At 51.2% G+C, this 11,600-nt stretch overlaps 1 protein-coding gene across 1 annotated transcript in view; it reads right to left on the bottom strand.

The window, feature by feature from the left end:
* Positions 1–7,656: 7,656 nt before the first annotated feature.
* The window catches only part of ALOX5 (arachidonate 5-lipoxygenase), a 46,132-nt gene continuing 42,188 nt past the window's right edge, over positions 7,657–11,600 (bottom strand). Inside the window, exons 11-15 of the mRNA XM_006097542.3 lie at positions 11,223–11,344; positions 10,792–10,892; positions 10,340–10,510; positions 9,061–9,254; positions 7,657–7,853 (exon numbers count right to left, since the gene is read on the bottom strand). Coding sequence (XP_006097604.1) covers positions 9,075–9,254; positions 10,340–10,510; positions 10,792–10,892; positions 11,223–11,344 — 574 coding nt within the window. The 3' untranslated portion in view covers positions 7,657–7,853; positions 9,061–9,074. The remainder of the gene's footprint in view (positions 7,854–9,060; positions 9,255–10,339; positions 10,511–10,791; positions 10,893–11,222; positions 11,345–11,600) is intronic.

The raw sequence follows: 11,600 nt of genomic DNA, 5'->3' as shown, positions 1-11,600 counted from the left end.
GGCCACTTCGAGCCTCGGCCAACGCCTGACGGGGTTGGAGCTCCTGGGCCTGGTGGGCAGCTGCCTGCTGGGAGGCCTGGGCACCGCAGGGCAGACACCCATGATGCTGGGGAGCTGGCCTGATGCAAACACGTTTGAAATAGTTACCCTTTGGGTCTGATTTGAAATAGGCAGCTTCCATCTCTCACCCAGGGAAGACCTAAACAGCTCACCACCTATTTAGATGCAATGTTTCTAGAATGTTGATTGTTAATAAAAACCAAATTTCACTGGCACGTGTGGCATAGCTTCTAAAAGGCACTTGGGGAGTTTCTCGTTCTCTGATGTCGAGTTTTGTATCCTTTTGTGTGTTCGCTGTTTCTCAGTATTACCACTTGAATAATCCTTTGGGGGTGTCTAAATGCAGCAATAAAACGTTTCTTTAAAAAGTGTGGCCATGAAAGTGTTTTCCTGCACTCGGCGAGATCCTCTGGCTTGCACATCAGGGGCAGAAATCGCGCCCCTCTGGGGGAATCATCCTCACCTGTCCCAGCCAGGGACGTGGGAGTGCAGACAAGCAGTTCACACAGGGGTGCTGGTGTGAAACATCCAGGCTGCACTGCCGGGAGCCGGTCCATCCTTGCTGCAGAGAAGAAACATCTGCACAGCATATGTTTCGAGGTACCTGACGTATATGGCATACTGTTCTTAATGTTTGCTCTCCTTAGTGCCATGTGTTTTGACCAAGGTCACCTCTCCGAGAAAGGTTGTTTCCCCAGGTGGGGATCTTTCCCTGAGGTTAGGGAGGGGATACAACCCCTTAATTAAGTGCCAGGCGGGTAGTTAAGCTACATAATCTTTACTCCCTGGAATGGAGATAAGAAACGCCCTAACCTTTGTAATAGAAATTGACAGGATTAAAATCGGCTGGTATAAATACGGATGTAACAAGACAATAAACAACTCAACCTGATCAGATCCTCATCAGCTCCTCATCAGCTCCTCATCAGCTCCTCATCAGATCCTGATCAGTTTCTAACCAGAACTCCGACCAGAACTTTGGCTGGAGATCCTGGCTAGAGGTCCTGACTAGGCTGCTGATCAACTGAAGGCTGTCTTTGTGTCATTCCTTCTTCGCCGACTCCGTCCACACCTTTGGGGACCCCTGGACCCGCTGGGATTGGACCCCAGCAACTGGCGCCCAACGTGGGGCACGAACCCACGACCCTGAGATTAAGAGTCTCATGCTCTACCGACTGAGAGAGACAGAATCTAGAGACAGGACTTGGCTGGAGATCCTACACAGAACCTAGAGAGAGAACCCAGAGACAGAACCTAGAGACAGAACCTAGCAAGAAAACATGGCAAGAGAACCTGACTAGACCTGGCGACAGAACCTGACTGGAGATCCGGGCTAGAACCTGGCTGGAGAACCTAGCAAGAGAACATGGCTACAGAACTTGGCTGGAGAACCTAGACAGAACTTGACTGGAGATCCTGGAGGGAGAACCCAACCATGCTCATCAACTGAACGCTGCCTCCGTGTCATTCCTTCTTCGCCGACTCCGTCCACACCTTGGGGGATCCCTGGACCTGCTGGGGTTGGACCCCAGCACTGCACTGAACTCACCCCCTGAGAAGTGGGCTCAAGATCAGGGTGCGTGGCAGCATGACCCTTGGAGCAGCCAGTTGCTTAACCAGCCTTATTGTTGAAACAGTTACTAAACCACAGGCCAGCGGAGTAAGAGACCAGGTGGTGGTGGGGGTGGGGGGGGAGCAGGATTACTGGCGGTAAGTTAGCTGCATCCCTGACTGATGGCAGTGCCCCAATCCTCCCGTCTGGAGACTGCAGAGCTTTGCTCTCAGGCTACCTGTGTGCCTGAGGTGAAGGGGAGGCCGGGCTGCCCCAGGCATACTGTAGCCCAGGGAGCCAGGAGAATTTGTCCACAGGGCACCGCGTGGGCTCCCGGGACACTCGGGAGCTGAGGAGGCCACTTGGCCAAGTGTCTTCCTTCTGCAGAGAGGAGACCCCAGACCTGGGTCTTCAGAGGAGCGCGGGCCACAGCAGAGTGCGCTTGTGGGAGGAAGGGAACAACATGCCCTGAGCTGAGCTCAGCTGTGGTCAGGAGGGTGAGGAGGTGGAGCTGAGAGGAATCAGCCTCAGGAAGAAGGTGAGGTGGGCTGCCTGGGAGGAGCCTCTGTGCTTGGGGGATTGGATGAATTCAGTGAGTTTGGTTGAAGAAACTCCAGCTGCCTCACTGCCAGCAGGCTTCAGACCTCAGGCCTTTCTGCCCTGACCCAGTGGTGGGGTGTAGGGGGCACTTGCAATCCTCTGTGTCATGGGTGGGGACCAATCGCAGGCCCACCTTCTGTTTTGTAAACAAACTCAGAGGCGCACAGCCACGTCCATGCATGTACACATTGTATTCAGCTGATTTCTTGCTCTAATGGCAAAGTTAAATAGTTGGGACAGATCTGGCCTGCAAAGCCTAAAAGACTTACGTGCGTGGCCCTTTGTAGAAAACATTTGGTCTGTGCATGGTGCCCCTAGAGTTGTTGGTCACAGCCCCTGTCGGAGGTGCCTCCAGGGCCTGTCACTTCCCCCACCTCAGAAGCTCCTGGGAAAGAGCTGAGAGGGAAGGGCAGAGGAAGAGCATGCCTTCCTGAGCTGGCAGAGCTGCCGCTGGCCTCGGGGAGCCTGCATCCCCCCTGCTTCCCTCTGGAGCAGAAATGCAATGGGAGGCACAAGGTCCCGACTCCACTGGCGTGACCTCTACCCCCGGCACACCTCTACTCCCTTTTCAAAGGATCCACTCCTGCTCCTTCCTGAGGCTGGAAGTCCAGCAGCTGGTGCGGGGGGGGGGGGGGGGGTCAGCGGGCACTGGGGCCCAGCTCACGCTGCCCAGGTGCGCCCACTGCTCCGCACTAGGTGTCCGTGAAACAGCACGCTGGTAGCAGGTTGGAAATTAATGCAGCTTTTGAGTGAGTGTAGAGATAGTGCCACACATGTGCCCTCCTGCTCAGGAGGACCCGGAGCCAGGGGCCCCTTCCCACGGAGCCAGAGGACCGGGCACGGCGAGAGCTCAAGCGCCAGACTCCATGCAAGGTGTCCGTGGCACAGGGGGCCCCATGCAGGAGCCCTACCGTACCTTCCCATCACCGACCTAGTTCCAAAGCTGCCAACCTGCCCGCCAGCACCTTCGTATGCCCGCTTGTCCCCTAACCCTAAAAACCCAGCCCGACCTCGGCAGGGAGCAGACTGGTTGAGCTTGGCTCTGGTCTGCATGCTGGCTGCCTGACAAATGAATCCTCTTCTGAGGGACAGCCTGGTGCCTCGGGCCTCGGCTCTCTGGGCCACCAGCGGCAAGCCCATGGGCCCTTGTTGGTAACATCGGCTGGCGGGAGGAGGATGAACCCTGGAACGGAAATAGAGCTGACAGATGACAGGATGACTGGCCTTTAAGAGGGGAGGGGAAGGCATATGTCAACACAATAAAACAGAAGAAGATCAAAGCTAGCCCCTTCCCCAGGGAAAGGCCCTCAGCAGGGCATGCTGGGAGGTGGGCTGCAGACAGGGCCCAGCAGGGGCTGAGACATGGGCAGTGGAGGCATCACCTATTTTTAATAATCTGAAATTTATATAAAACTAGAGGCCCGGTGCATGAAATTCATGCATGGGAAGGGTCCCTAGGCCTGGCTGGCGATCAGGGCCAATCTGTGGGTCCACCAGTAGGGCGATCAGGGGCCCCCACTGGCACCTGCCTTGGCTGGCCTAGGGCCTGCGGGCTGGAGGCAGCTCCTGCGTTGAGTGTCTGCCTCCTGGTGGTCAGTGCACATCATAGCAACCGGTCGTTCTGCCGTTCGGTTTATTTGCATATTAGGCTTTTATTATATAGGATGCATGTGCCTATTGAGATCATATGACATATAACTTTGTGGCTTGCTTTTTTCACTTAACCAGTTTAATACTTTTCTGTCAGAACATCTGTATTTACCTTATTCTTTTTAACTAATGCAGAATTAAGTTCACTAAATTAAAGTAGTCAACTAAATCCTCATTGCTATAGATTTTAGGTTGCTTAAGAAACAAGGCAGAAAGTCACACCCTTGAAATTAACTTTGTATACTTTGGTGTGTGTGGGTCGTTGTGAAGATAAATTCCTAGATGTAGAAAAATGGGATGAAGGCATTTTAAGGTGTAAAACTGATCCCCAAAATTATTCCCTTATCTTCCCACTGTGAAACTATGAGTTTCTTCCCCGGCATGGCAATATGTGGGTATTTTTAAAATTGTTACGGAAATGATTCCCTCATATCTCACTGATGTTTTGCTTTGCATTTCCCAGATACATGATTTTGAGCATCTTTTGTATGCTGCTCATTTCTGCTGATGTTAATTTCCATGCCTTGACCATTTTGCTTGGATTTTTATTTGTATTTTACATTGAATCATGGGTGACTTTTATGATGTAAGAACATTAACACTCTGCTTTTATATAAGTGGCAAAGAAGTACAATTTGTGAGTTTTTTCCAACACTTTATTATGAGTAATCTAAAAGGCTAATATGCAAAGTGTCCCCTTGGGAATTTGACTGGGAATTTGATAGCTCACTATGACATGCACTGATCACCAGGGGGCGGCCCAGAACAAAGGAAGGCCCCCGCTGGCAGCCAGAAGGCCCCAATCGACCCTGATCTCCGGCCAGGCCTAGGGACCCTATTCGTGCACAAATTTCGTGCATCGGGCCTCTAGTTTGAAATATAAAAGTTTAAATAATTGTACAGTGAGCATGCACATGCCCTAGGTTCTGCAGTTAAAGTTATATATGCTTGACCATATAGCCCATCTATGCACCACTTTACCCACCCATCAACTTATTTTTTTCTTGCATTTCAGAGTAGATTGCAGCTGTAAGTACACCTCACTGCAACCACTCCAATCTGCATATTGTTACCTAGAGTTCCATGCTGGTTTATGGTTCTTTTTGTTCTTAGCTAGATTTACAGAGGAAAAGGCACAGATCTCCAGACAGCATTGGATGAGTTTTGACAAATGTATGTACCTATGTAACCCAACCTGCTATCAACATACAGAACATTACCTCAGTCCTGAGAATTCTGATGGCCTTTTCAGTCCACCTCATCCCATTGCTCCCAAGCAAACAAGGCTCTGATTTCTTGGTTTTAGCTTACCCTAGAGCTTAATTTTATTTTATTTTATTTTTTTTCCTTTTTATATATCTTACTGATTTTTCTTTACAGAGAGGAAGGGAGAGAGACAGAGAGCCAGAAAAATCGATGAGAGAGAAACATCGATCAGCTGCCTCCCGCACATCTCCCACTGGGGATGTGCCCGCAACCCAGGCACACGCCCCCGACCGGAATCGAACCCGGGACCCCCCAGTCCGCAGGCCAACGCTCTATCCACTGAGCCAAACTGGCTTTGGCGCTAGAGCTTAATTTTAATGGAGTCATACAGTACATACACTTTTATATAAGAGTTCTTTCTGCTAGCGCATTGCTTTTGAGTTTCATCCATGCTATTGAATGTTAGCTCATTCCTTTTTATTGTTGACTAGAGGCCTGATGCACAAAATTCATGCAAGAGTAGGCCTCCCTTCCCCTGGCTACCGGCACTGGCTTCCCTCTGGCACCTGGAACCTGGACTTCCCTTGTAGCCCCAGCTTCATCTGGAAGGACGTCCAGTCTAATTAGCATATTACACTTTTATTATTATAGATTGATAGGCCATTGTATATATAAACCAATCACTTCATCCATTTTCTTATTGCTGGATACTAGAGTTTACAGTTTTTGGCTACTATGAGTAGAACTGCTAAGAATATTTTTGTGAATAAGTGTCTTCATTTCTCTTGGGTAAATACCTAGGAATGCTGGTTCAGAAAGGGTAGGGATATGTTTAGTTTTATAAGAAACCAAACACGTGTTTTCCAAAACAGGTGGACCATTATATCCTCACCAACAACATCTGAAGGTTAATCCATATGCTTGCCAACATTTGGGTTGTCAGTCACCAACACAACACACAAGGACTTCAACCCTTCCTGCAGATGTGTCATCATGTTGCATTGTGCTTTTAATGTGTCGTTTCCTAACGACTAACTGTGTTGATCATCTGTATGTGCATCCCGTCATGTGCTTACTTGCCACTCACAAACACTGCCAGTCCCTTTGTCCAAGGGGCTGTCACACTGCAGCCACAGGCCACATCCAGCCTCGGCCTGATTTCGTAAGGCCCTTGAGCCAGCAATGTGTTTCACATTTCTAAAGGTTGCTTAAAAAATGAAACAAATTGTAGATAGCCTGCCAAACCTAAAATATGTATAGAAGAAATTTTGCTGACCCTGCTATATATTGAAAGTGGGTCTGTCGTATATAGCATATTGCTGGGTAGTGCTTTTAATGTTACTTATTCAGCTAGCAGGGTAAACAATTTATGTAAATGTGGGGAAAATCTGTGTCTAGGATTCTGGTCAAAGGCACTAGTATCATTGGTTTCAATCAAATATGTGGAGCTGATTTAACTTGAAATGGGTGAGGCATCACTACAGCCCTGGTGTTACCTACAGCTGAGCTTTGTCGGGGTGAACATAACACAAACTGGGCTTTGAACCTTCTGCTGTTCCCTCAGTATTTTCAGTGCAACTTGGGACCTAGAAAATATGTGGGTCAACACATCTGCCCTGGACAACAAGCCTGGAAGTCTATGGCTTGAGTGAACTTCTCCATTCACAGAGTGGAGAAAACACAAACCATCTCTTCGCTGGGTGGCCCCTCTGGGTCCCTCTTGCATCCACAGTGGAAAGCACATGCTGACCTAAGTGAACACAGAACCCGGTCTCCTTCATACAGGGACTCTGTGGCAAGTGCAGCTTGGTCATTACCCTGTGAAGCCAGATGTGATGCCCTTCAGGGGGGCAAGGGGAGAAGTGGGTTCTCAGAGTTGGGTTAAGGAAGCCCATCGCTGGCTCAGCGGTCACTTTGGAGATGGCATTTTCCGTGGGGGCAGCTGCTGCTCAGGTCTACTGATGGTGTACCGTCCCCACTTCCTGTCCCCGAAAATGCTCTTAAATGTGAGCCAGCCTATTCATGGGCATCAAGGTTAATGTAGAGAAAGCTGGTACTGCAGTGGGGTACTGATTTTTAAATATCTATTCCAATAATCTCTGCCTTTTTGTAGGAGTTTTTAGTCCATTAACATTGGATGTCATTATTGATGTGGTTGATTCTGTGTCTACAATTTTATAATTTGATTTCTGTTTGTCCCCTCTGTTTTTATTTTTTCATTTATTTACATAGTTTAGAATACCACCTATTGGTTTTTAGCTATATATTATTTTTAGTGATTATAATATACCCACTTAAAATTTTGCCAATTACTTAGAATATTGGGCCAGTTGATATAAAATGTAGAAACCATGTCAATGAAAAAGTCCATTTAATACCCATTGTATTTTATGCTATCTTTATATGTATGATGTAAACCTATGTATTTGCTCTAAAATGTCATCTATATTTTAAAGGAATTAAGAGTAGGAAAGTCTCTTAATTTAATAAATATTTACCATTTCTGATCCTCTCCCTTCCTTCCTGAGGATCTGAGTGTCCATCAAGTGTCGTTTCCCTTCAGCCTGTAGAATTCCCTTTAGCATTTCTTGTAATAGAGATCTGCTGGCCACAGATTCTCTTAGTTTAATTTACCGGAAACTTTATTTTATTTCCATATTTGAAGGATATTTTTTGCTGGTTACAGAATTCTGTGTGGGTGATTGTTTTCTTTAATGCTTTAAAAAGAAAGCTGTTCCATTGTCTTCTGGCCCAATGTTCCATTGTCTTCTGATGAAAAGTCCACCTGTAGATAAAATTATTCCATTGCATGTTGTCTGTGTCACTGCTTTCAAGATTTTCTCTTTAACTCTGGTTTTGAGCAGTTTGACTCTGAAGTGTGGCTCACTTTGTATTTATTCTGCTTGGGTTTGGTTGGAGGCTTTTGCCTCGATCAGGGGTGGGGAACATCCGGCCCATGGGCCATGTCCGGCCGGCAAGATCATTTGGTTTGATCTTGCCAAGGCATTGGGGTGAGTTAAACGTTTGACCTAATACAGCAGGCTCATTTTTAAGTTGGTAACTTGGTATGGCCTTCAAGTGATGTTATAAATATCCAAATGGCCCTTAGCAGAAAAAAGGTTCCCCAGCCCTAACCAGTTTGGCTCAGTGGATAGAGCATCAGCCTACAGACTGAAAGGTTCCAGGTTCAATTCCAGTGAAGAGCATGTACCTTGGTTGCGGGCACATCCCCAGTAGGAGGTGTGCAGGAGGCAGCTTATCGATGTTTCTCTCTCATGGATGTTTCTAACTCTCTATCCCTCTCCCTTCCTCTCTGTAAAAAATCAATAAAATATATTTTAAAAAAAAGTTTCACCTCTGAATTAAAAAAAAAAAGGTTCCCCACTCCTGGCCTAGATGGAATCACAGTGATTATAACTTTTGTGTGTGTGTGGGGGGGGGGGGGGGCGGGTGGTGGTGGTGAGATGTCTGAGTTGGTTGGAATGTAGCATGTGGAAGCAAACCTGTTTTAAATGCATTTTTTGTTTTTGTGACAACCAATTCTTTACTTGGGCATGTATTACACGCAAGAAATGGAACTAAGCATAAATAGAACAGAAACTAGTCATTCCATGTCTCCAACAGGAAGCCCCTATCAGCCATCCTGACTGGCTGGTGTAGAAGTGCTGAGCAAGGTGTAGGGCAGAGGCCACACCATCTCACTCTGTGTAGGAGGGGTCCCTGCAGTGTTGCCTCTTTGATCAGACTATGGGCTTCACTCAAGACTGAAGAATAAAAAAGGAATGTGCACCGAAGCTTAGCTATCCTGTGGCCCACCCTGGGCAGCCTTTGGTGTGAAGCCAGTGAGCCTGGGGCCTGAGGGCAGAATCCCCAGGACTCCTGGTGGGCTTGGGAGAGAGGCCAGGAGGCCTGCCCCTTGGCCGCCTCGGGAGCCTCCCCAGCCGAACCGGCCGCAGTCTGGGTGCCGAACAACAACGGGAACGGGCGGCCACCTGGAGTGAGACGCTCAGATGGCAACGCTGTTGGGAATCCGGTCTGGAGACAAGTAGTAATAGGGCAGCTTCTTGTTCTTGTTGCGCTCAGCGATCACGCTGACGATGGCGTCGAGGTTCTTGCGGAATCGGGTCATGGCCTCCTTCACGGGTTTCTCAGTGAAATGCTCCTCCGGGTACGTGCCCAGGAATAGCTGAGAGCCGGGACAGACAGACAGACAGGTTACGCTGCAATGCAGCGATGCTAACTGACAGACCTTGTCCCACGCATGGACAGCATTCCCTGGGAGTCACCCTCTGCCCGCTGCTGAGAATGCTGAGACGGCGAATGCTACCTCCCTCCTGCTTTCCCTGAGGAGGCCTCCGGGGAGGGGGTGGGGTTTCAGACAGACAGAAGGCAGACATAACTGCCCTGCTCCTGGTGACTGTAAGGACATGTGATGGTGCAGGTAGGTGTGGAGGCTGTTGGTCCCAGCACGGCCGTGGAGTCCCACCTGCCTGTGCTGCCCAGCACCCTACCTGCCCGTCTAGGCTCCAGGTGGCAGGAGCAGAGGAGCCAGCGCTGGCCCCTCCCCTGCCAATGGTGTGCTCATCCACACTCTCACACAGGTGAGAACTGGACATATTAAAAAAACATGATTGGACTGTTAAAGCTAGGAAGTGTCGTATCCAGGGCTGGAAAGGGTGCAAGAAGCAACTCAGGGGGATGATGGGATTTAGGATTTAGTCTGTGGAGGGCAGCTCAGTCTCAACATTCTTTGACCAAGAAGTTCCCCTGCTAGGAGTGTCTCCTCTGATTCCACTGAACACGTGCAAAGACACGTATCCATAGACATTAGCAAGGGACCAAAGCATAGCAAATGCCCTGAAGTCACCGCCCACACAACTGGGCCTGGCAGTCGCCTGTGCAGCACCAGCTAATGCCCGGGCTGTGTCTGCTGAGTACCCAGCTCTGGGTCTCGGCTAAGCGAGGTGCATGTGCATGGGCATGTCTGGGAGACCCTCTGGGCAGGGGAAACCCACACAGAGAGCTTTGTCCGCAGCTGGGCGGTGGGGGGGCTTTGTGGGGAGGTCACCAGTGGCACAGAGTCCTCCGCGCTGTCTGCCCAGCCGCCCAGCTCCCCCGTGCCTCCGGCCTGAGGACCTCAGGGGCCACTTCCTGGAAGGTGAGGACCCAGGAGGGCAGGGGGCCACCCTGAGGCTGAATCACAAAGCCCTGCAGTTGAGGAGTGGGTTGCACCTGGGGCCACCTGCCCACCAGGAGGGCACACGGCCTCACCTCATTTTCCTGGAACTGGCTCAGCGCCCACACGGCACCCAGGTGCCAGCAGGAGCGGCCTCGGTCTGGCAGTGTGTCCACGATCTGCTCAATGGTGACCACCCCCTTCGCCGTGGGCGGTGGGGCCCGCATGGTTGGGGGGGCGTTGGGGATCCAGGAGCACCAGTCATACTGCAGGGAGAGCCACAGACAAGCAATGCAGCTGCTGCCACCATGTTTCCCGCCTCCCACCTGGGCACCCACCCACTCCCCCAGGGCCCGGCAGCCAGGCGGCAGCCCCCTCGTGCGGCTGTGGGAACACCCGATTCGGCCCCGAGGCCACCTGAGGTCCACCTGGCTTCCTCTAGCTGACGGGCTGGCTGGCTGGCTGGGAGATTGCAGGTCAGTAGCAGGCAAGGTCAAGGTGACCTTGGCAATTTCCCTCCCAGAGGGCTGGCCCTGCCCTTGCCCACCTGGCCGAAGTTCACTGCTGCGTGCTGGGCTGAGGCCGTGAAGATCACCACCGTCAGGTACTCCGACAGCTTCTCCCTGGTCTTGATGGACTTGGGGAAACCTGAGGTGGAGCCACAGGCCCACTAAGGCCCCGCCTCCCAGGAGGGACACCCAGCCAACAGAGCCCTTCCCCCCACCCCCAGCCTTCCCTGGGGTCCCCCACACCAGGGCTGGAGGGACCGGCTTGGCCTAGTGTCCCGATGTTTCTGACCTGGGCTATCAGGGTCACAGAAAGCCCCCAAATGTCCCCATGAGGCATTCTGGGGTCTCGGGGACTGTGGCCTCAGCACCAGGTGCTCAGGTGAATGTCACAGGCCAGTGTTGCCCACGGACACTCGGAGGTGCAGGGAGGAGCGGGAAGAGGACTAGGGAGAGCTGGGCGAGTCCCTACCTGAGGCCTTCCTGCCCCGCATGCCGTACACATACACGTCCTTCACGAAGTCCTGCAGCTCCTGGTCCTCCTCCACCACCTGGTCGCTCTCGTAGTAGATGCCCACCACGTCGGCCGTGAACCTGGCTCAGGAGAGGGGCCCAGCTAGGAGTCTGCAGAGCTGGGGCCCGGGCCCCGTGGCAGGACCCCAGCAGTGACCCTGACACTTACCCCTCACAGTCCAGGACATTAGGGTCACCAACCTCCCCAAATACCCCCCTACCCCCTCAGTGCCCTGACAGCAAAGCCAGTCCCTGGTCCCTGAGTCAGCGTGCAGGCCCTGGCTAGGTCCATCCTCTCACGCCCACTCCTCCTCCAGAGCCCCTCCTCCTTCAGGCC

The sequence above is a fragment of the Myotis lucifugus genome, unplaced genomic scaffold (genome assembly GCF_000147115.1).
Source record: "Myotis lucifugus unplaced genomic scaffold, Myoluc2.0 scaffold_206, whole genome shotgun sequence".
NCBI lineage: Eukaryota > Metazoa > Chordata > Mammalia > Chiroptera > Vespertilionidae > Myotis > Myotis lucifugus.
The sequence above is the reverse complement of the archived record's forward strand: the minus strand, read 5'-3'. Positions and strand labels throughout refer to the sequence as shown.